General features: G+C 43.5%; 1 protein-coding gene across 3 annotated transcripts in view; it reads left to right on the top strand.

Annotated features, from left to right (window-relative positions):
• Positions 1–2,784: 2,784 nt before the first annotated feature.
• Positions 2,785–22,778, top strand: part of HRH4 (histamine receptor H4) — a 41,917-nt gene continuing 21,923 nt past the window's right edge. Inside the window, exon 1 of one of the 3 annotated variants that reach the window (XR_011504494.1) lies at positions 2,785–2,904. Coding sequence is in view for 1 of the 3 variants with exons in the window: in XM_014828400.3 (XP_014683886.1) it covers positions 18,332–18,527 (196 nt within the window). In the remaining 2 variants the exon portion in view is untranslated. Of the gene's footprint in view, positions 2,905–17,465; positions 18,528–22,778 lie in introns of those variants that run through there. The other 2 variants (XM_014828400.3, XR_011504493.1) reach the window with 2 other exon arrangements.

Genomic DNA, 22,778 nt, shown 5'->3' with positions numbered 1-22,778 from the left:
TAGCCCAGGGTTTCTCTGGTTCAGATCCTGGGCACCGAGATGGCTCCACTCATCAGGCCATGCTGAGGTGGCACCCCACATAGTACAACCAGAAGGACCCACAATTAGAATATACAACTATGTACTGGGCGGACTTTGGGGAGAAGAAGAAGGAAGGAAAAAAAAGAAAGAAAAAGATCAGCAACAGTTGTTAGCTTAGGTGCCAATCTTTAAGAAAAAAGAACCCTTAAAAAAATATATGAGTGTGTATGATTACAAATAGCTTCCAATAATTGGTCATTATAGGTTTTAACAATTTGTTTCAAAATCCTGATGGACATCCTTTTGTACATATATTTTAACTGCATACAGCTGGAAGTCTTGTGTGCAAGATAGTACTTGCGACTTTTAAAGTGTATCTGAGAAAGATAAGCTACACCTTACCTAGAGAGATGTGACTCAAAATAGAGCTGATTTGATTATTTTGCCATTCATGGCATGCAAATTAATGCCATTATTAGCTTTTTAAAAAAATCGGAATGATTTTCTCCTTTTGTCACTCTCCTTCACCTTTATTCTTCTTTCCATTCATTCATTGTTAATTCACTACCCAGAGGCACTAGGATTTTTTACTTTCTTTCACAGTTGCTAAGTCCCGTTCAAACATAGCCAGTATTTGTGCTTAGTCGACTTTCAAGGCCTTGCTACTAAAAAAGTAACACAGCACTTGTTCTATGTAATTTCCTAATTCCAGTCTCTAAACTGGAGGCTCTAGAGAGCATTCGCTGTGAAGGGGGAAGGAAAGAAAGGCTGATAAATACCTAGCTGACTCTGTCTGTTGCGTAAGATAAGGGACAAAAGTAAACAAGATGACTGTAACCCCTGTAGATAAGATTGTGAGGGGGCACTGAGTGGGTGGGTCCAGAAAATAAACAGGGATTTATTGTATGAACTGTGCATGGTGATCTGCACTATGTTTTGTAATTTCATATGGGAAGAAAAAGCAAGATCCGACAGCCTTGGGGCTCTTGCCTTGTGGGCTTGGGTTGTGGGGAACTGCCTGCAGGGCATTGGGCTGTCAGGTAGATAGCGTTCAGGGAAAAGAATAGTGATGAATTGTATTGAGCTGCGTTTCAGTCTCTTACCTTGTGTGAACACAGGGTTAGTTAGGTGCAAAGGTCAGAATTTCATTTGAGGTACTCTAGTTGAATTTATTTCATATATTCAAGCGTCAAGTCTCTTTGTAACTTCTGTGGCAGGCCTCTTTTCTATCACACCTGGTGTATGTATAACTTTTTAAAATTATTTATGATACTTTTAAAAATTCAAGTTCTGTAAATAAAAATAAACACATGTACATAAATCCCATCAACTGTTTATTATCAGTAATCTTCATAGGTGGGTTCACCATTCAATACAACCTATTCACAGAGACAGCTCTATAATCATGGACTTTACTGTTCAAAAGGTCATGATCAAATCTTCTAAATCAAGATTGTTAAACGTCAAGAGGCTTTTATATACCAACTAGCAATTTGCTATTAAATAATGTATTAAATAATTTTCTTTTAGTGGACTGTAACCAGTGAGCCAAGGCCGACTGGCATTGTTTAGATCCTTTAATTTAATCCTTTAACTATGCCTGTATAGTTAAGAACAGAAATAAACCTCAGCTCGCCTCATCCTGTCACTGTGAAACAAAGCAATATAAGGCAATTGAACATCGAGTTAAAGATTCATCTATCTAATCAAGAGGGACACAGCGAGAGCCCTAACCTCGCCCAGCAGATGATAGACTGCATCTTGGTCTCCAACACATTCCATCTCCTTCAACAAACGAGACTAAAACCTTCCCCATGCAGAGGCTTCTAGCAGGTTTACATTTAGGGATGAAGAGGAGGTAGAAGGACCAGGATCTTTTCTTCCTGAGACTATTTGGCATTTTCTTTATGCCTTTTTCCTTCTGAAAGAAAGTCTTTTTTACATATTGACTGTTTGCCTCCTTTTTTTCTTCTTTAAGCTATCTTAGATTTTCTGTATGCTTTTCAGTTTGTGCATTTAACTCTTTTTGCATTTCGAAAGGAGCAGCTGCTAAAGCTTCTTTTATTGTTTAAGGACTTTAAGGTTTGTAGCTGCTGCAGCTCTGTCTAGTTGCCTCTGCCTCATGGCCCTCAACCTGGTGAAGAGCTTTTGAAAGACCACGTAGAGAACGAAACAGATGAAAACATTTATCATCCATGGGTGTCTGGGAAGGAGCCCACTGTGATGTGCAGGAAGTGTAGCTTTCATTCTCCAGGGCTGAGAGCACTCCCCAGTCTGTTCTCCATCCAGCTTCTTGGCTGCTGTTTTCCTGTACATACCTCTTTATCTCACCATCATCCATCCAGTTCTGGAGAATCACCAAGGTAAGTGTGCAGTAAAGGTTTAACTCAGCTAACTCAGGCCTGGGTTGTCCATACCCTTCATATATCAAAGAAGAGTTTGGCTCTTGACCACTCTGGGAGATAACCTTGTAGGGGAGGAAGACATTTCCTCTACCCGCTGTGAGTTCTTCTGGGTGGAGAATGAATTAAATTCACATGAGACACAATAACAGAAGAAAATTAAATAAAGCTTTATAACATGTATACGTGGGAGAGGCTCAGGCAACCTGAGCAACTCCCAAAATAGCTGAAGCCACCACCTTAAATATCATCTTCAGCTAAAGACAAAGGAGGATGTTGGGGGTGGAGGGGGAGTGGATCATGGGAGATTACCACACAAGTACAGCAAACAAGAGTCAGGTTATTATGCAGACTTGAGTGCTTGCCTTCCACATTGATAAGAGTTTCCAGAGATAGAGAGTTCCCTCCTTCCTGGTACAGAGAGGGAGACACCTTTACAGATGGAGATTTCCTTTACAATGTAAATGTCTCTTAAGAAAGGGTAAGTAAATTCTACTTTTCAGAGTTTCTTTCCTGTCTGCAGTTTTTAAAAGTAACCAGCCCAAAATAATCCTCATGCCAAAGAGATATCTTGGCCAATTTGACTTGCCCACAACCTCTAAGCTCTTGGAATATCTTGTCTATTAAAGTGTTTTTATATTGGGCCATGGCCAGGCCAGATTGTCTCTGATAACAGTGTGATTTATGGGGGAGATCTTGAGCCATGTGATATCAGTTTAACCTCTGGCAGGGGGCTGTAGACTGAGTAATTAAGGTCAGCCCTATGGGTGCTGCATACCTGTGTAACCAATCCCCAATAAAAATCCTGGACACCAAGGCTCAGGTGAGCTGTTCTGCCTGGCAGTGCTGCATGTGTGTTGTCACGCATCATTGCTGGGAGAATTAAGCACTATACATGTGACTTCACTGGTAGAGGACCACTGGAAGCTTGTGCCTGGTCTCTCCTGGACTCTGCCCTATGTGCCTTTTGCCTTTGCTGATTTTAATCTGTATCCTTTCACTGTAATAAGCCATAACTGTGAGTATAACGGCTTTTCTGAGTTGTGTGAATCTTTCTAGCAAATCATTGAAGCAGAGGTGGTTGAATCAATGAACTAGAAGGGGGTTCAAGAACCCACCACAACAGTAAGGCAGCCCAGTCAGTCTTTCTGGATCCCTCTTGAGATCCCATCTGCTGGGGTAAGGTAGCGGGAGTCTGACTAGGGTCTGGGCACTCAATTGTTGCTTACTATACTGGGTTAACACTGTGAAGTCGCAGTTAGACTTAATCAACCCTGCACTATTCCTGCCAGAACTTAGGGTATGCACAACCTTTCTTTTACCCCAACAACCTCTGTTAGAAATTCTAGGTTCAGGGCCCAGCCTGTTGGTGCAGCAGTTAAGTTTGCATGTGCTGCTTCGGCAGCCCGAGGTTAGCCGGTTTGGATCCTGGGTGCAGACCTATGCACTGCTTGTCAAGCCGTGCTGTGGCAGGTGTTCCACATATAAAGTAGAGGAAGATGGACATGGATGTTAGCTCAGGGCTAATCTTCCTCAAAAAGAAAAAAAAAGAAATTCTAGGTTCAATATAATCTGCCGTAACTATAGGTAGACCACAAGTTTTGCAATCAAACATGTCTATGATATTGATTTACACTGACTGAAAAATTAATTACTAGGTTTCTGCTGTCTGATTCAGCCCAGTCTGGCCTACTCCCTCTACCTGTAATGCCACCCATGGGGCCCTTAGATGGCTGGGGGTGTTGAACCTAAGAAGGTCAGATGGCTCTTGTTTATGATCCCAAACCCATTTCACATTTTCTCCAACATTAGAGAGTGGTTTTCTAGAAGCATGCTCTTGTCATTAAATATCTACTTTGCACACATTGGTAGCAAACACCGGTCCATATTTGTCAGCATGTGAGCTGGACCTCGGGCTTCTAGCTATAGTTTATGGGCTTTGGGGATTCCCAGTCCCCTTAGCCTTTAGAACTCCTACCCAGAGTTTAACCCAGGGGTTGGCAAATTCTTTCTGTAAAAGAATCAGATACTAAATATTTTAGGCTTTGCAGGCCATTCGGTCTCTGTTGCAACAGGGAGCCTGCATAATAAGCTTTCTCAACAGAGTTCGACCTCCTCTCTGCAACATCCACTCGCAGATAGTTTACCACTTCGTCATCTCTAGCACCGAGGTGGTAATGACCTCTGTCACATCCTGCTTACTCTGTGAGAATATTCTCAACACACTTATGCCTTGAGTTGGGCCAGTTTTGCTACATGGTGTCTTTCTGTTAATAAGATTTGTGTCCATGGTAGTACTGGGTCGGGGGTAGCATGTACCTTCCTGCGTGGCTCAGTTCCAGGATATAAACCTAAAGTATGATACAGCTGGACATAGCACCCAAATTCAAAAATCCCATAAGGGAGCCCCCAGTGTAACCCATGAGGCAGACCCCTCCTCTTCTTGTCTGCAGATTGAGTCCCTAGCAACCACCTAAGAAAGGTAAAAGTTGAGAAGATGGTGGCTATTAATCTTTGCTGTAGAAAAGCCCTTGGGATTGTAACTGATGTTGGTGCCCAGCCCATTATCTCCTTTGGCTTTCTTGCTGTAGCTCTTTCCTCCCGACCTCCCACCTGCCAGCATCTGCATTTCTTTGCCGGAAGGCTTTCTCTAGTGGCTGAGCCTGCTCTGCATATGCACCTGAGGCTGGACATACTGGAGAACTAATGCCACCCTCAAACCCCAGCCATCTTCAGTCAGTGATTTGCGGCTCCCTCACAAGTATGAGAATAACTCTGAGGGGTGTGTTCTAAACTGGCTTCCAGAGTGTCCCAGTGGGATTAAGCTTTAGTTGGCCAAAGTGGTAACTTGACCACGCACCCTCACTGGCTCTCTTCCTTTCTCCATTCTTCTCCCAATACTCCTAGAATCATGTCTCAAATAAACTACTTGTACAGATACTTGTGCTGCTTCTGGGATAACATAAACTAAGACAACTGTCAACTTCTCTGCTGGTCCTCACCTGCTCTGGGCTCTTCTTCTCTTTTCTTGGTTCTGAATACACACTGATCCCTGATGCAGTTTTAGGCAGCTCTTCATTGTAAACTGTCAGTAGAGTCTGGCCAGTAGCGTGGATGGAGAGTGGATTGGCTATTAAGCCGTTGGTCTTGCAGCCCTGCCCTCTCGGGCTACACAAGGAGTGAGCCCTCACTGCATGAGCCTTCGGGAGCGCCCCGAGTGAATGCTCGCTCAGCCTTCATTTTCATTTTCTTTTCTGCCTCATCCTTGAAGTCTTCTTTCTTTCACCACCCCCTTTCTTACCAAAGCTCTTGCCCCTCCATTTCCTGGGATTTTTTTAAGCCTCCTATAGAAAAGACCAAGTCCTGGGATCTTTTCTTATCTTGCAGTTTTGACAGCCTCAAGTTTCCACTGTATGTCATTAGGCTGTCTGCTGGGCAAGAGATGTGAGCTCTGGTTCTTGAACAGTGTGTGTGTGCGGTGGAGGGGAGGTAAGGAGAAAATGAGGGTGAGAAATCATGGCTGTAACTGCTTTTTTCCTAACATAGAGGGAATCTAACTGCACTAATGGTGACAGTTAGATTGGTTTTGATTGCTAAGGAAGACTCACAGGAACCAAAATGAGAATGCTTACAAATCTGTGATTTATTTCAGGAAAGGGATTCAATCTAGCACCAGAGTAAAGGAAAGATATGCATCACAGCCAAAGGCTGCTTTACGATGAGGGGTCTGGAGAAGTCAGGCCTGAGCCCCGGATGTCCTGTCTTTGTAAGGACCACACAAATGTGCTTCTTCTCTAGGACCAGGACCAACTGACAGGTGCAGGCAACATCTTGAAACCAGGGAGCCAGAAATGGCGTCTCAGCTGGCATTTCTTATACGTTGCTGGTCATGTAGGCATATTCTTGCTACATAATCAGCCCAACAGTGCAGCCCTTTGAGGTCTCATCGAGAGCAGATGCAAATCTTCAGTACCACTGTTATCAATAAACAATGCTAAAAGCTGGAACAAACTGGCCTGAAACTCCTCAGACTCATGGTTACAAAACACCACTATTAATCAGCACATTTCATATCTTGATGGGGGAGTCAGTGCCTTGCAGATACTTCAGCAAAACAACTCAGGTCAATTCCAGGTCTTCTGGCATTACTGCTTGATCCAGCGCCTGACCTGGGATCAAGGCCTTTTTAAGGCTTAATGATAACTCTTGGTTTGACAGCAATTACTTGCCTTAAATTATCATGTAATCACATAAACAATCAAAATGCACCAAATTCCAAACATCTGTAATAACTAATAAGGAGTTGTAAACAGACAGCTGAACAATCCAATAATATTAGCAGAATAGCACGAACTTTCTCATATTTTGGAATAACTTTATTATAATTCTTTTGTCCCCCTCAGTTATAGTTATCTGCACTTTAAGGTATACATCTATTGAGTGAGTGAGAACACTAGCTATCATTCATCAAGTCTAAATCTTCTTCAGGCCTATTCTCCTCCATAGAACTTCATAAAGGGGTTTTAATTCACTCTCACAATATGTTTGATCACTACCTCAGTAATATCATAAATTTTATTAGCTTCTACAATGTTAAGTTTACCTATGATTTCTGTATTACACCATACGGTGGTGTCATAGATACATGATACAGTATAAATCAGGCATGATTGCATATCATTATTTTGTCCCTCCCAACAAAATCTACCTTTTTTTTTTTTTGAGGAAGATTAGCCCTGAGCTAACTACTGCCAATCCTCCTCTTTTTGCTGAGGAAGACTGGCCCTGAGCTAACATCCGTGCCCATCTTCCTCTACTTTATATGTGGGACACCTACCACAGCATGGCTTGCCAAGCGGTGCCATGTCTGCACCCAGGATCCGAACCGTTGAACCCCAGGCCACCAAAGTGGAAGGTGTGCACTTAACCACTGAGCCACCGGGCCAGCCCCAATCTACCTTTTCTCATAGGAGTATAGGTTAGAGACCATGTGTCTGGCCACAGGCTCATTTGAGTGAGCAGTGCCGGATAGGTTGTGGAGAGACCAAAAAGACCCGGAGATAATGTAGGAGACATAAGGGTTTACTGGGGCTTACTTATGAGGAGTGTCCAGTACCGGCCGCCTGGACAGAATTGTGCACCTGCACCCACTACTGTGAACAGAGAGGGGCTTGCTTATACAGGCAGGGGAACAAAGGACTACATGCTAGCCAAGAGGGACTGTCCTTGCATGGCCAGCATTCCAAGGATCAGTAGCTCACCTGGAAAAGCTCTGTGTTCCCTCTGTGTTCTTTTAGAGAAACAGTTACAATACTAGATGGTTGGTGTCCTGCCCAGAAGGGGACCAGAACGACACATGGTAGTTATAGGGCACATAGGCTAGTGCCAGGCAAGTGTGACCCTACACTCCACCCCCATGTGTCTAAATGGCCCTCACAATCTTATTGCACAATTCTTCCGCAGATCGCCTTGGGCCAGACACATAGGGGAGCATCGTAACCATACACCACAACAGCAACAGAGAGCGCAGCAAGAAAATGACAGCAATAACAGAAAGGCAAGAATGCCAAAGCACACCTTCCACCATGGTAACCCCGTGGTTGAAGAGAGAGGCAGCTCACTGCATACCCAGCGGTTGGAGCGATTTTGTAAGTCAGCAATGGTGTGTGCCAGTCAGTGAAGAGGGTGGCAGATGTCCTAAGGATGAAAAAGTAAGATGTTTAGAGAGAACTAAAACAGGAAGGTCATGACCATCCAATGAGACACAAGGTTGCAGTGTCTTGTGTTAGTATGGTACCAACCTGTTGTAGACCAGACTGGCAATACCACACCGCTTGTCCACTTGGGTTGGGTACCATAGGGGCAGTGGTATAGGATAAAGGAGGAACAATGACACACCAGAGGGCAAGGATGAAAAGTGCCTTGGGGAATTGGAGGCCCTGGATTAGTAAATTTGGAGGTTTGGCTGGTCTTCCCACAATAAAAGGTGTTACTGTGATATTCTCTTCTAAGCCTATCCTCCAAGGGGCTAAGAGACCACACCAGTGGGGCCCCACCTGCCAGTCCGAGGGCCAGGGGACCACGTAGGTCCCAGGAGGGAGTTCCTGTGGCAGAGGCGAAAGCAAGTTGTTCTGAGTGCCCCTCTGTGGTTGCGGTTTCTCTCCTTGATTAGCTCTTGTCTGTAGGTGTAGTGTCATTTCGGGTCCTTGTGTCAGCATTTGATGTGCACTGGGTCAGGTACGTCTTTCATGTTATTTAGGTGATATAGTGTAGTTGTCAGGTGTCTCGTCCAGTGGGCTAGTGTCCTATCTTCTGTCCTTAATTGTTGTTTCAGTACTCCTTTCATTTCTTCCTCCAGCCCCGCGACTGTGGGGTTGTATGGCAGGTGAAAATGCCAATGTATGTCCATTTGGTCAGCCCATGCTTGTATCTGGTGGCCAGTAAAATGAGTACTTTGGTCACTGTCGATGTCTGTGAGGACACCATAAGTGGCACAGAGGTGTTCCAGGCCTCTTATTGTGGTCTTTTGTGAGGCCCGTTTGCTGCGGTATGCCTGCACCAGTCCTGTGTATGCATCCATGTAAGTTAGGGCATATTGGCAGCCATCGGAGAGAGGTAAAGGCCCAATGTAGTCCAACTGCCAGCATTGGGCATGTTGGTTGGCCCTGGCAATTTGGCCTCTGTCCCAGGGAATGGCCTGGGGCCTCTGCAAGGAACAACAAGGGCATGCCTGACAGACCTGCACCACATCAGTATAGTGTAGGGGGAGCCGCAGATCTTGGCAATAGCTCACAGTGTCCTCTGTCCCTTCCGTCCAGTCTTCTTGTGTAGCCATTCTGACACTCTCTCAGCTGGTACTTCTTCCAGGAGATAAATCCGGGCTAATTCATCTGCTTGTTGGTTTCCTGGTGGCATTGTCACCTGATGTGCAGATACATGATACACTGTTATCATCATTCCCTGGATCCACTGTCAGACGTCATCCCAGAGTTCTGCCCCCAACAATGGGGGCCTACTGATGGTCCACTTTTGTCGTACCCACTGGGCCATCCACAAGGTGAGCCCCTTATAGACTGCCTAACTGTACACAGACGTATTGCATTGGGTTCTCAAGTCGGTAGCATCCAGGCAGCCCACAGTTTGGCACATTGACTACTATACCCAGAGCCAGAATCCAACCACATGCTGTCATGTTGAAGACTGGATGGCCACTGCCATCCAATGAGGGGGGTTATGTCTTGTGGAGCCATCCATATACCAGGCTTCCGCTGGGATTGGTCCTTCTCCCTCCTGTACATTTGGCAGGGTTTCAGGTGTGGACACTTCATCCAACTGAGTTGTTTCTTCTGTGGTATATGTTACTGGTCCTAGGATGGTATGCAATTCTGCACTTAAGGGACTATTAGTAAGGGTCCCTCATTGTTGTAAGTATACATGCCACTTTGCCAATGTCTGTGTTTGGGCTGTTCCCCAGTGGGGCTTTTGGAAAGCATCCCGCAGGCACCCCACAATGGGCAGATGGGTATGGACTGGGACTGGCAGGGAACGGGTTATGGGCTCCACTTGTTGGAGGGCCAAGTAAGTGGCGCATAAGTGTTGTTCCAGTGCACTATCTCGTCTTTCAGCCACTTTCCACAATTGGGAACAGAAGCCAAGGGGCACTCATTCATTGCTTTGCCTCTGCCAGAGACCGCATCCGAACCCCTCTGGGTAACTGGAAATGCCTAATTCACATGCTTGTCCTTGTGTTAAAAGACTCAAGGCCTGAATTTGTTTTATGGCTATTTTGGCTTGTGTGGAAGGACTCCCGCTCGGGGTCCCCCAATCTCAGATAACCCCCTTTCATACCAACTTATAAAGAAGACAGTGTAGTTGGGCTACATGAGGAATGAAAGGGCGCCAGGAACCTAATAAGCCCAGAAAGGTTTGTAGTTGTTTCGGGGTGTTGGGTGTAGAGAAAGCCTGTATCTTATCTGTGACAGCATCAGGAACCACTTTTGTCTTATCTGATCAGACAACACCCAAGTATTTGGCAGATAACCCAGGTCCTTGTACTTTGTTGTTGTTTACCACCCATTCCCGTTGGCATAGGTGGGCGATTAGGGAGCAGTAGGCTTCCTGGAGGTCTAGAAAAGACTCAAAGGTTTACAGGACGTCATTGATATAATGAAACAAGGCCTTGCACGGTGTTGCAGGAGTGGGTTGGGGTCCCTTGGCCTTTCCCTGAGCTGAGGGAGCTAGGTTGTTCCCAGGCTGTAGCCAGGCATGCTGCTGGTTTGGGGCGCTCTGTGGGTGGCCTTGTGAATCTTTGTTGTGGCTCCCGCTTCTGCCACAAAGCCACTGGAGCAGCATTTGGTTGCTTATCAGTTTTTTCCAGAGGGGTGCCTGCTGCCACCAGGTTGCTACATCAGTCTATGTGTTACTCTGACAGGACCCTTGGTGGTTTTGGCTCCTTTGTCACCTCTCTCTTCAGGGGTTCGTTAGGCCTCACTCCCCTCCGCCTGACCTTACCTGTCTCCCCCAGGTCAGTGGTGGCTTGGGCTGCCCTGGACACCAGTTGACCTACCAAAGGGCTTAGGATGGAGACTAAAGCCCCATACATTGTCTTGGAGCTGTCTGTAAGCTATCTTTCATTCCTGCAGTGAATAATTTGTCAGGCCTTCCATAATGTTTGGCATAAACCTCATGTTTCATGCCTATTTCTCTTAACAGATCTTGTAATTCTTCCATGGTTTGCCACGGGGGTAGGGGTGTGGGAGGGAGTTTTGGGGGAAGGTATGAGTATGTCCCCATCATTAGGCCATGCCCTCTTCCAGAGGACCATTAACCAAATCAAGAGGGAGACTGCCCGATCTCCACCCCTGAGAGCAAAATACCTTCCGCTCCAGTATCCCAGAGACACAAAAGCCACCAGGGGGATAGTTACTGTTTGCTGCAGGCTCTTGGAGCTCTCGGCAGGCCAGGCCGACATGGGTGAGATGTGCTATGGCAGACTTCACTGGCCGCCGGCTCACGCCCATCTGGGAACAAGCACTCCCTCCTGCAGCTGCCTTACTTTTCCTCTTGCTTCCATCTCAGCTTCTGTTGTGAGCCGTGAGGAGGGGCCACCCACGGTTGCAGATTTCCTTTCCCTTCATTTATCATGCCCAGGACTTCCCCTGCTCCAGTTGTGAGCCATCATACAGTGAGGAGGGGCAGCTCCAGGGCTGTAGCAATTGCCCAGGCTTCTGATGTCTTCTTTCCCACATCTCTTGTGCCCAGGACTTCTCCGACGGTGGTGACCGGTCTCCATATCAGGACTGGCCAATCCTGGATTTCCCCTTCCTCGTAAACTCTGCACTCACTGGAGTTTCCTCGGTTTGCTGGTTGGTTTGCCAGTTGTCTAGCCACACACCCAGTTGTGCGAGCAGTGTGGGATAGGTTATGGAGAGACAGAAGAAAAGACCCGGAGATGGCCAGGAGACATGAGGGTTTATTGGGTCTTACTTATTGGGAGTGTCCAGTGGTGGCCAGCTGGATAGAGTTGTACACCTGCACCCACAACTGTGGGTGGAGAGGGGGTTGCTTATATAGGCAGGGGAAGAATAGGCTAGGTGCTTGCCAAGAGGGACTGTCCTTGCATGGCCAGCATTCTAAGGATCAGTAGCTCACCTGGAAGGGCTCTGTGTTCCCTCTGTGTTCTTTGAGAAAAACAGTTACAATGCTAGATGGTTGGTGTCCTGCCCAGAAGGGGACCAGAAGGACACATGGTAGTTATAGGGCATGTAGGCTAGTGCCAGGGAAAGCGTGACTCTCCAACATGTCTCTGTTATTTCAGGATTCCAAAGCTCTTGAAAACACAGCTGACTTCCTTTTCTCTGATTACATGGTTTGAGAGAGAGTGTTCCCCAGTGAGATGTGTCCCACAGCTGGGTCTATCTGGTCTCCGTGGGGAGCACTCTAGTCCTGCTTAAATTTTGTCCAGTACCTACGAGTTATGCTGTAGGAAAGGAATGGTTAGCACTCAGTCGTGCCACTAAAGTTGTTTAGAGAGCACCTCAGTAGGCTGAATCATCCAATTACAAATTTCCAAGGATTGTGTAGCCCATAAGTCTCCCGTGCTGCTTGGCTATTGGGCCTGGGACAGCTCAGACTCCGTTTGAATGAAGATATCTAAGAACCCAGCTGTGCTGATGTGCAAGCACGTCCCCAGCACTGAGTTTGGGCGTGTTCTCTGAGTTTGGTGTCTGCTCTGATTGCAAGGCCCATTTTTCCAGTGCTGTGTTGCTATTCCCGTTGTCATCCTTGTCTTTCCTCCAGGAGGAGGATGCCTTGGAGATTCCACATTTGTCCCAGAAGTCTTTTTTTTTTCTCTCATTAAAAGTGAAATCCTCTTCATTAATTGCTCATGACCCAGCTCCTAATTCTCCTAAGGCTCTCTCTTTTTCAAGCAGGCAAAAGCTGTTTGATCCGCTAGACCTGTTGTCGACGTTGGGTACTAACTTCTTTCTTACAATTAGGAAATAAACTTGGGACCCAACAATGTTGACTGCCTCAGGCTAAGGTCCTGTGAGTAGTCATCACTGCTAAATGGACTTTGGTTTGGGTTTGCCGTAGTGCTCCCATAGCCATCCATGTAGAATTTCTGACTTTTCATCCTCAGGAATGTAGGCCCACCAAGTTAGACTAAATTCTTCTCCTTTCTCAGTGATCCAAGTATCCTAATTATCCCTCTACCTCTTTATGGCTTCACCCCCACAATAATAGGGCAAAGAGCTATTTTTACACTTAATATTTTGACAGATGGAACATTCAGAAGATGAACTTATATGGTCATCTCCCAGTACCTTCCTTAAACTATCATCAAAATTAATGGCCATGGAGTTGTTTGTTTAGATTATTATTGATCAGTGTTCTCTGGATTCAACTGGATATATGTTCCCATAATTTATTTCCTAACTCAGATCTTCAATAATAGCTCTATCCTGTGAAATGGTAACCAAAAGACGTAGCTACATTACTATTGCTCCACATAGTTATAGGCAGAGCTTCCATCTGTTCATCCCATTTTGAGGACACAGACCACTCTCAGAAGTATATGTATATGCTACTGGGTTGGCTATTGTCCTGTTTACTTCTTGGTTATTCAAAAGAGGAGATTTTAGCAAACAGAGTCCTTCACCCAAGGGGCATATGAGTCAGAGCTAAGAGAGAATAATATTCTCTTGCTTTACACTTCTCTTAAAGCACCAAAATTATAGTAGATTTCCCCTTTTGTAACACCCATTTATTAGCTACTCTCCCCTCAGCAAAAATTTCACCTTTCTTCCATTTATCGTTGATTTAAATCTAAACCTTTCTCCCTAGTGTAGGTCCCTTTGGTTAAGTCACTGGGCCGGTCTATGTGACTGGTAGCAAGATGAGCTGTTCCAGGGTTTCCCCTTTGGTTCATTCCCAATTGCAGGGGGTCAGAATGGATAAATACAGAAAAATGGGATTACTCGTTCCATGAGCCAACAAACATTTGCACCGTCAGCCCCACTTGGCAAGGTGCTAGGAACAAATAATTCATTCCATCCTTTCTTTGGAATTTTGGCATTTAGATTCAGATTAATATATGTTTTACCTTATTTTAGGATATTGCCAGACTTTGGGATCCTTAATAGTAGCCCTAGTTTTAAGGACTATCTGATCCATCATTGAGCAAGAATATTGTGGTGAAGTAGGGGAGACTTGAACATTCCGGTACCATCCCTTCTCCTTTCCCCTTAATTCCATCACAAAAGTGTTATCATCTGTCTGTGGAAACCTGGTTTTAGTTCCCCTCACCTTATATTGCCAAACGGTGCTGGAGATTTACAGGCTAGTTCTTTGATTCTTTGTCATGCCCATCTTCTTAAGCAGGTGTGTTAGTTATCCATTCCGATTTTCTACTAACCCACTACTTTGAAAGTGATAAATAAAATAAGTCCATTGAATGTGATATTATTTCACTTGCTATTGCCTGCACCGGCAGTGACCTGAAGGGCTGTAGCTAGGAAGGTCTAAGTCACGAGAAGTTTCTATCAAGTTTGAGGTAAGGGGAATGGGATAGAGTGGGGAGAGACCTCAGCTTGCCTCTTGGTTCCTCAGTCTCTGTCCTTTCGGAGACTACGACTTTCTGAAACAGATGTAGGTTCCAAACTCATAGGTATTTGCCATTTTATTACCCATTCCTGTTCTTGGTTTGAAGTGGGTACCTAGTGAATACATATTAACTGGAATTGTCCAGCAAGGGAGCTCCAGGCTCAAGTTATGGTTAGCAAGTGAGAAACAATAGTTTTTTCCTTCCAGTGGAATGATAAAGAAGGAGGAAATGTAACCAATTCTTTTTTCTCTTCACTTTAATCAATTTAAAAGCATTGCAAATGAAATTAATAAATTATAGAGGAGTGGAATATAAAAATTTCTTTATAATTTAATTGTACCATATAGAATAAATATGTATGAAATATTTTTCTATAATTGTTGAATGTACTGTTTCATTTATAAAATGCAAAAATGGGCAAGGTTAATTTGTGATTATAGGTGTCATGATAGTGCTTACCCTGAGGGTCAAGTGACTAGATTAGGGAACTTTTGAGGTACTCATTTCTTAATTTGGATGGTGGTTACATGAGTATTTCAATTTGTAAAAATGAATCAATTATATATTTCTGGTTTGTGTACTTCATACATTTATGATTTACGTACTTTTGATGTATCATACTTAAATAAAAAGTAACAAAATGAAATGAAACAGAATACAGTCTTTTCACTCTAGCAGCTCACTTCTATTAGGAGAGAAAAGCAAGAAAATCTCCATTTCTGCTGCTCTTCATTTAACTTTGTGTCGATTCATATTTCCATTTGGTATCATTTTCCTCTGCCTGAAGAACTTCCTTTCGCAATTCTTGTAGTGCTAGTTTGCTGGTGATGAATTTTTTCAGCTTTTAAATATGTGAAAATTCCTTTATTTTGTCTTTGTTTTCGAAATTTATTTTTGCTAGGGGTAGAGCTCTAGGCTGACAGTTTCTTTCTTTCAGCACTTGAGTGATGTTGGACCACTATCCTCCTGCTTACATTGCTTCTGAGGAGAAATCTGCTGTCCTCCGTATCCTTTTTATTTTGTATGTAATTCTTCCCCCGTCTGGCTGCTCTGGAGATTTTGTTTTTTTTAACACTAACATTGAGCAGTTTGATTTGATGTGCTTTGTGTAGTTTTCTTCCTGTTCCTTGTGTTTAAGGTTCATTGAGCTTCTTGGGGTTATAGTTTTCATTAAAATTTGGAAGCTTTTGGCCATTATTTCTTCAAGTATTTTTTTTCTTTTCTCTCTTCTCTCCTTTCCTTCAGGGACTCTATTAGATATCGAAGTTTTCCAACAGCTTAGTGATGCGATGTTAATTTTCTAAAATTCTTTTTTATCTCTGTGTTTTATTTTGGGTAGTTTATATTGCTATATATTCAAGTTCACTAATCTTTTCTTCTGCAATTTCTAATCTGCCATTAATCCTTTCTAATGTATTTTTAGTTCAAACATTCTAGTTTTCGTTTCCAGAAGTTTGATTTGGCTCTTTTAAAAATATCTTCTATATCTTTATATATCTGTTTGAAAATATGGAATACAGCTATAACAACTGCTTTAATGTCCTTGTCTGTTAATTCGAATATCTGTGTCAATTCTGGGTGGCTTCAACTGATTAATTTTTTTGTGCATTAGGCTCATATTTGCCTGCTTCTTGGCATGCCTGATAATATTTTATTGGATTCCAGACATTAATTTTACCTTGTTGGGGACTGGATATTTTCATGTTCTATAAATGTTCTTGAGCTGTGTTCAGAGCTGCAGTTAAGTTACTTAGAAACAGGTTTATCCTTTCAGGGTTTGCTTTTAATATTTGTGAGGCAGGATCCAAGCAGTGTTTAGCACAGGGCTAATTATTCCTGACTGCTGGGCAAGACCCTTTTGAATATACTACCCAATGCCCCATGAATTATGAGTTTGTCAGTCTAGCTGGTGGAACAAGCTGTGTAACTGGCCCTGAGTGAGCAGTGGGCACTGTTCCCTCTGATCTTTTTGAGTGGTTCTTCTTCCTGCCTAAGAATGTTTCCTCACATACTGTGCTGATCAGTACTCTGGTGAATACTTAAGGAGGGTCCTTTGTAGATCTCTGGACTTCTCTCTCAGTGCAGCTCTGCAGCACACAGTCCTGTCTGGCACTCCTTGACTCTCAGCTCCATCTCCCCATCTCAGGGAATCTGCTGGCTCCTCCTAGATGTCTCCTCTCTGCTCTGTTCCTTGGAAACTCTCTCAAGACAGTAAGCTGGGGGCAACTTCAAGGCTCACCTCATTTTCTCCTCTTCTCTCAGAGTCACTGTCCTTCACTGACTTATGTCCAGTACCTTGAAAAATATTGTTTCCTATACTTTGTCCAGTTTTTTGCTTGTTTTGGATGGGATGGTGAATTCAGTCCCTGTTATTCCATCATGGTCAGAGAGAATATTTAACTGGATCTCTATTAGTTTTAAAAATGAATCTTGGCCAGCCCTGGCAGCCTAGTGGTTAAGTTTGGTGCATTCCACTTCAGCAGCCCAAGTTCAGTTCTCAGGTGTGGACATATACCACTCGTTGGTGGCCATGCTGTGGCCGCAACCCACATACAAAATAGAGGGCGATTGGCACAGATGTTAGCTTAGGGAGAGTCTTCCACAAGCAAAAAGAGGAAGATTGGCAACAGATGTTAGCTCAGGGCGAATCTTCCTCAGCAAAAAAAAAAAAAAAAAATCTTATTTGAGTCCAATTTCTTACCAGTATAGCCATGCACCACATAATAATGTGTTGATCAATAAGGGACCACATATACAATGGTTATCCCATAAAATTAGTACCGTACATCCTAGGTGTGTGGTAGGCCGTACCATCTAGGTTTGGGTAAGTACTGTAGGGGAGGAAGAAATTTTCCTGGCTGGTTCTTCTGACTGGTCTAAGAATTAAATTTACATGAGACAGATTAATAGGAGGAAAACAAGTAAAAGTTTAATAACATATATACACGAGAGAAACCCAGGAAAACTGAGTAACTCACCAAAATGGCCACAGCCCTCACCTTAAATGCCATCCTCAGCTAATGACAAAAGAAGATGTTTGGCGTGGTCAGAGTCAGAGACTTCAAAGGGAAGGGAGGAAATTCACAGGTAGGTGAAAAGGAGCAGACATTTGGAAAACAAGTGTTTGGCCACACAGAAACAGAAGAACACAGGGGAGCCCACCAAACAGGTTTTTTGCTAGGTTGTTCCCTGTCTACCACGTAGTTCATGTTATGTTGAGCTGATAACTCACTTCCTGAGACAGGTTTATTTATCTGAATTCTTTTAGGCAGTTAGGGAGGTAACAAGAAAAACTTTCTGAGTCTTTCGTTTCTTAAAAATAATCAGCTTAAAATAATCCTCATGTTAAAGAGACACTTTTTGGGGTGGCAAATTTTGTTCGCCTTCTTTACACTCTATGATGTTTGCACAATGACGAAATCACCTAATCATGCATTTCTTAGAACTTATCCCAGTCATTAAGCAGTGCTTAGCAGATGACTGCACAATGCATTGATTATATTTTATACATATTATATAATATTGCTTATATTAATAGGGGATGGCTGAATCACATTAAAATGTTGAAGATAAAACAGTTTACTGTCTTTTGGAAATACTTCTTCAGTATCAGTTCAAGGGAAACTGTTACCACAAGTTTGAGTTATCAAGAATTAGGAAGTTGCATGAGATAAGCACTAGACTTTGAAAAATGTTGTTATGACTAGGAGACTATATATTTTAGCTATCTGATTGGAGAACATCCTTGTCAGAATTGTCTTGCTGGATTAATTTGCTGTATTGAGCTTCTTCATCATTTGATATGATGTCAGCTACTAATAGCACAAGTATTTTATCGTTAAGTGCTCGCGTGACTTTAGCGTTTTTAATGAGCTTGCTAGCTTTTGCTATAGTGCTGGGAAATGCCGTGGTCATTTTAGCCTTTGTGGTGGACAAAAATCTTAGACATCGAAGTAATTATTTTTTTCTTAACTTGGCCATTTCTGACTTCTTCGTTGGTAAGTTACGTATCTTTATTTAAGATAACCTTTTCCAATTATAATTTATTTCTAAAACTTTAAAATAGGCTTTGTTATTTTAAGGGACTGTATGAAATTGGGGATGATAAAAACAAAAAGCTTCAGGATTAAAGTTTCGGGGAGGCTATATGTCACTTTAGGGGAATGTCATACATCTGCAAATCAGATTTGTAGGGGAATTTTGATCTGAAAACAGTTTACTTTCTTTTTATAAAATAAAAATAACTTCAGAATAGTTCTAAAATTATTTTCATCTAAGAATTATTTGCTTCTGGAGCTATTTTGCTTATATATTAAGGTTTATAAGTATTTCTCTTTAAGTAAGCATAGTTTCATTTATCACAGTGTTGGGGTAATAGGAAATACTGTAAATGCTGGTAACCAGCACAATCAGAAAATGTGGTATTCAGGTCAATTAAATAGCATGGTTAATAGTATTTTATGATATGGTACAGAATAGTGTAAAATATTAAGCTACCTTGCATATGATATGGTATCATAACGTCATATAATTGTAAGAGATCCTAGAAATCAAATGAATCTTTCTTTGAAAACATGCAGTTTGTAATTTTTTACTGCCTGATGATCATGGTTTTTTAACAATGCTTATCATAATAAGTTAACGGGCAGAAATGTCAGCTGATGATATTGTTTTATAGGAGCTTCTAGTATAATGTAACCTGTCATTGTCTGTAGCTACATAAATGCTTGCATTTATGTTAACATGAAACAAAACTCATAGCATACTTAGTCTATTGCCTGGGACACAGTGGTTGCTCAACACATGTTAGTCCCTTTCCCTTTTGATTTCTCTGCAGATAGGTGTCAATTCAAACCCAAATCACAAATGTTAGTAAAGTCCCTACCATGTGTAAGTACTGTTGGGTACTCAAGCATGATTAGATAATGAGGAAATATATAGAAGACTAAGTCTATCTCTTTCTTCAGTAAGGTTTCAATATAGCAGAGTGGATAGGAGAAGTTCACAAATGGCTATAACAGTATAGAGTGATGTGAGAAGCTTCGCAGACCTACCAAGTGCTGTGGACACTCAGAGGAGGGAGAAGGCGTGTTTGGTTAGTGGGTTCTGGTGCTTGAAATGAACTTCGAAGGATGGGTAGAATTTGCAGAGGCAGAGATGGAGAGGAGAGGAGTATTGCAAGAATTAGCAAAGACACGATGGTAGAAAATCATTGTGTATATCTGCCTAAGTGTGAGCTTCAGGCTGGCTGGTGTGCAGATGGTTATATGGAACAGTAGGGGACGAAGTTGGAGTGGTCAGAATCTGTACCGAGAAGTTCCTTGAATACTAGCGTGAGACTGGCTTGGAGTTCCTTCAGCAGGTAACGTAGAGATTTAAAGATTTTTAAAGTAAGTGAGTGGTTGGATGGATCGAAGCTTTACCGTAGAGGCATCAGAAAAGATGCAGGTGGGAGCAGCAGGAGCATTGTTTCAGGGACAGCCCAGAAGCCATCTAGGCAGAAGTCATGTGCTAAGGCTCTGAGCTAGGGTGAGGGTGGAGAGGAAGTTCAGGCGGCCGGGCTGCAAGAGTGGAGCTGGGCAGGAGAAAGAGAAAAGATGAGCTAGAGATTGAGCCCTGGGGACTAAGTAAAGAACGGCACCGTTCATAGAATTAGGGAGCATTTTGGGAGTGCAGCTTATGCTTTTGATGTAGCATTGATAAAAAAAGTTCTGGAGGAAAGGAAAATTCCAGCTAGAGAAATTGATTAGGATTCACGGCATAGAAATTACAAGGTCACAGATAAAGGCAGCTAACCAATATAGAAGTATTTAAAAAAAAAAACAGCAATCTTCCCATTTTTCTCCTCAATTCTGCCCCTCCAGGTAACCCACATTAACAACTTCATGTAGATCCTTCCACGTCGTTCTCTATGTGCGCATAAACACATATAAATATACAAGCATATTTAGGTGAAATTGAGAATATTCTGCTGTGAATATGCTTATACCTCTCCTCCTTCTTCACAGAACTGTACAACTTATCCATGACACTCAGCACTTAAAGTTGATTATGTATTTTGACTAACCCAAAGGGAGCGAGGCCCTGAATACCTAGTGGTAGGGAGGGATGGGGTAAAACTCTACCCAACTCAGGAGAGACACTGAGTCCTGAAGCTTTTGAGCCAAGATGGTTCCAGATGAGAACGATGTGTCTCCATGTATGGCCCGATGTCAGCATCATGGCAGCTCCACCATCATGGGCTTAAGCACCACAACATACAGATGTGGTTCGTCTTTGAGAAATGGACCTGTTGATGTAGTTATTCAGGCTCCTGATGGTCCCCCTTCATCACAGGCGGGTGGGCAAAGACATGGCTTTGCTCAGGAGAAGATCTGTCAGACACAGGTCAGGATCCCTATTAATCTGCCAGTCTCATCCTTCACATTTCCCCTGCCCTTGCCAGCTTCATCCAGAGGACCACTTATTTAACACAATATTTGCCACGACGACACCAGAATTAGGAGAGTCTCCGAGAGCTTTTTGTGAGAAGATTTGAGTTTTGTGTCAATACTGTTCTTTCTCCTTTGCCATGCTTGGAAGTGTCTCTTTTGCCTCTGAGCCGGAGGACTTCCTGGCAGTGGTGGCAGGCCAGGGCAGAGCTCGTGAGAGATTTTCCATAGCTGTAAGCCAGTGATACTCAATATTTGGGATCACGAGACTTGGGGCCTCAGAACCACGTGATGATGGCAGGGCAGTTAGGAGCATCCCTTGTGCTCAGTACTGTGGGCTTTCTGGCCGAATGCCCTCTTATTACAGGTTTCAGAGCTGGCTTCTTGTCGAGAATCTAAATTTGTGGGACCTGAGTAACTTCCCAGGCTGAATTTAGTGTTGAAAAGCAAAGACTTATTAAGGAAAAATTCCAGTGCCACCTACATTGATATAAATATATCTCATTTGTACACTATTTCAGGACAAAATACACTATCTATATCTATAAAATTGGTGTCACGTGACCAACGTTTCCATCTCTGGTACCTTCCTCACATCTACATGCTGTGTGGGCATTTACGGCCTGGATGACCTTGTGACAGATGGTCCAGACAGGATCTTCAAGGGCAAAAGCTGGTTGCTGCTAACAGTGCCTGAACCACGTTTTCAGGATGGCAAAGTTTAGCTTTAGTACCTTCATGCCCCACCTCAGGACTCTTCTCTTTCCCTCTGTATTAGTCAGTCAGCTCTGGCTGCCACAACAAGATACCACAGATCAGGTGATTTAAACGACAGCAGTTTACTTTCTCACAGTTCTGGAGGCTGCGAAGTCCCAGATCAAGGTGCTGTGCTGGGTGATTTGGTTCCCGGGTCCCTTTGTGGTTTATAGATGGCCGCTTTCTTGCTGAGCCCTCACATGGCTTTTCCTCTGAGTGTGCTCAGAGAGAGAGCTGGTGAGCTCTCTGGTGTCCCTTCCCTCATGGGAATGACCTCATGGTCCTACCCTCATGACTTCATTTAACTTTAATTACCTCCTTATAGGCTTTATCTCCAAATACAGCCACACTGGGGGTTAGGACTTCAACCCAAGAATTTTGGGGAAGGGCACAAACATTTAGTCCATAACACTTTCTGTGCACTCACTGTCATCCACACATCCCTCTGTCGGCCCAAAGAACTCACTGGGGCTTTCAGCTCTCCCCATCTTTTGACTGCCGGTTTCTCATGGAGGGTATAGCTTCTTAGCTGGCTTTGGAAAGAAGAGGCCATACCAGATAGTGGCAATTTTAAAGGAAACTGGGTTCCCTGTCCTCATCTACTCATTCATCCAATAATGGTTTATTCTGAACCAGTCACTCTTTGAGGTCCTGGGGATATAGCAGTGACAATACAGACAAAAATCCAAGCCCTCATGGTTCTTTTCTTTCCACTGGGAGCGGGAGTGGGGAGACAGACAATAAACAATAAAAATAAGTAAATGAAATTATATGGCATTTTAAAGAGTGATCATTGTTATTGAGAAAAACATATCAGGGATGAGGGAGAGGAAGTGTGTTGGAGGAGGGGGTTGCAATTTTAAACTTTGGAGGTGGGACTCACTGAGAAAGATACGTTTGAGCAAACAGAAGGAGCTCTCTGGGGGAAGAGAATTTCATGCCCAGGACCAAGGGCAAGATCGGAGGGGGCAGGGTGGACAGTGTATCTGAGGCCATAGGGACTGGAGTGGAGTGAGCTAGGGGTGGAAGGAGGAGCAGGGGCTGAGACCTGGGAGGTGGGGG

The sequence above is a fragment of the Equus asinus genome, chromosome 7 (genome assembly GCF_041296235.1).
Source record: "Equus asinus isolate D_3611 breed Donkey chromosome 7, EquAss-T2T_v2, whole genome shotgun sequence".
Classification (NCBI taxonomy): Eukaryota; Metazoa; Chordata; class Mammalia; order Perissodactyla; family Equidae; genus Equus; species Equus asinus.
The sequence above is the reverse complement of the archived record's forward strand: the minus strand, read 5'-3'. Positions and strand labels throughout refer to the sequence as shown.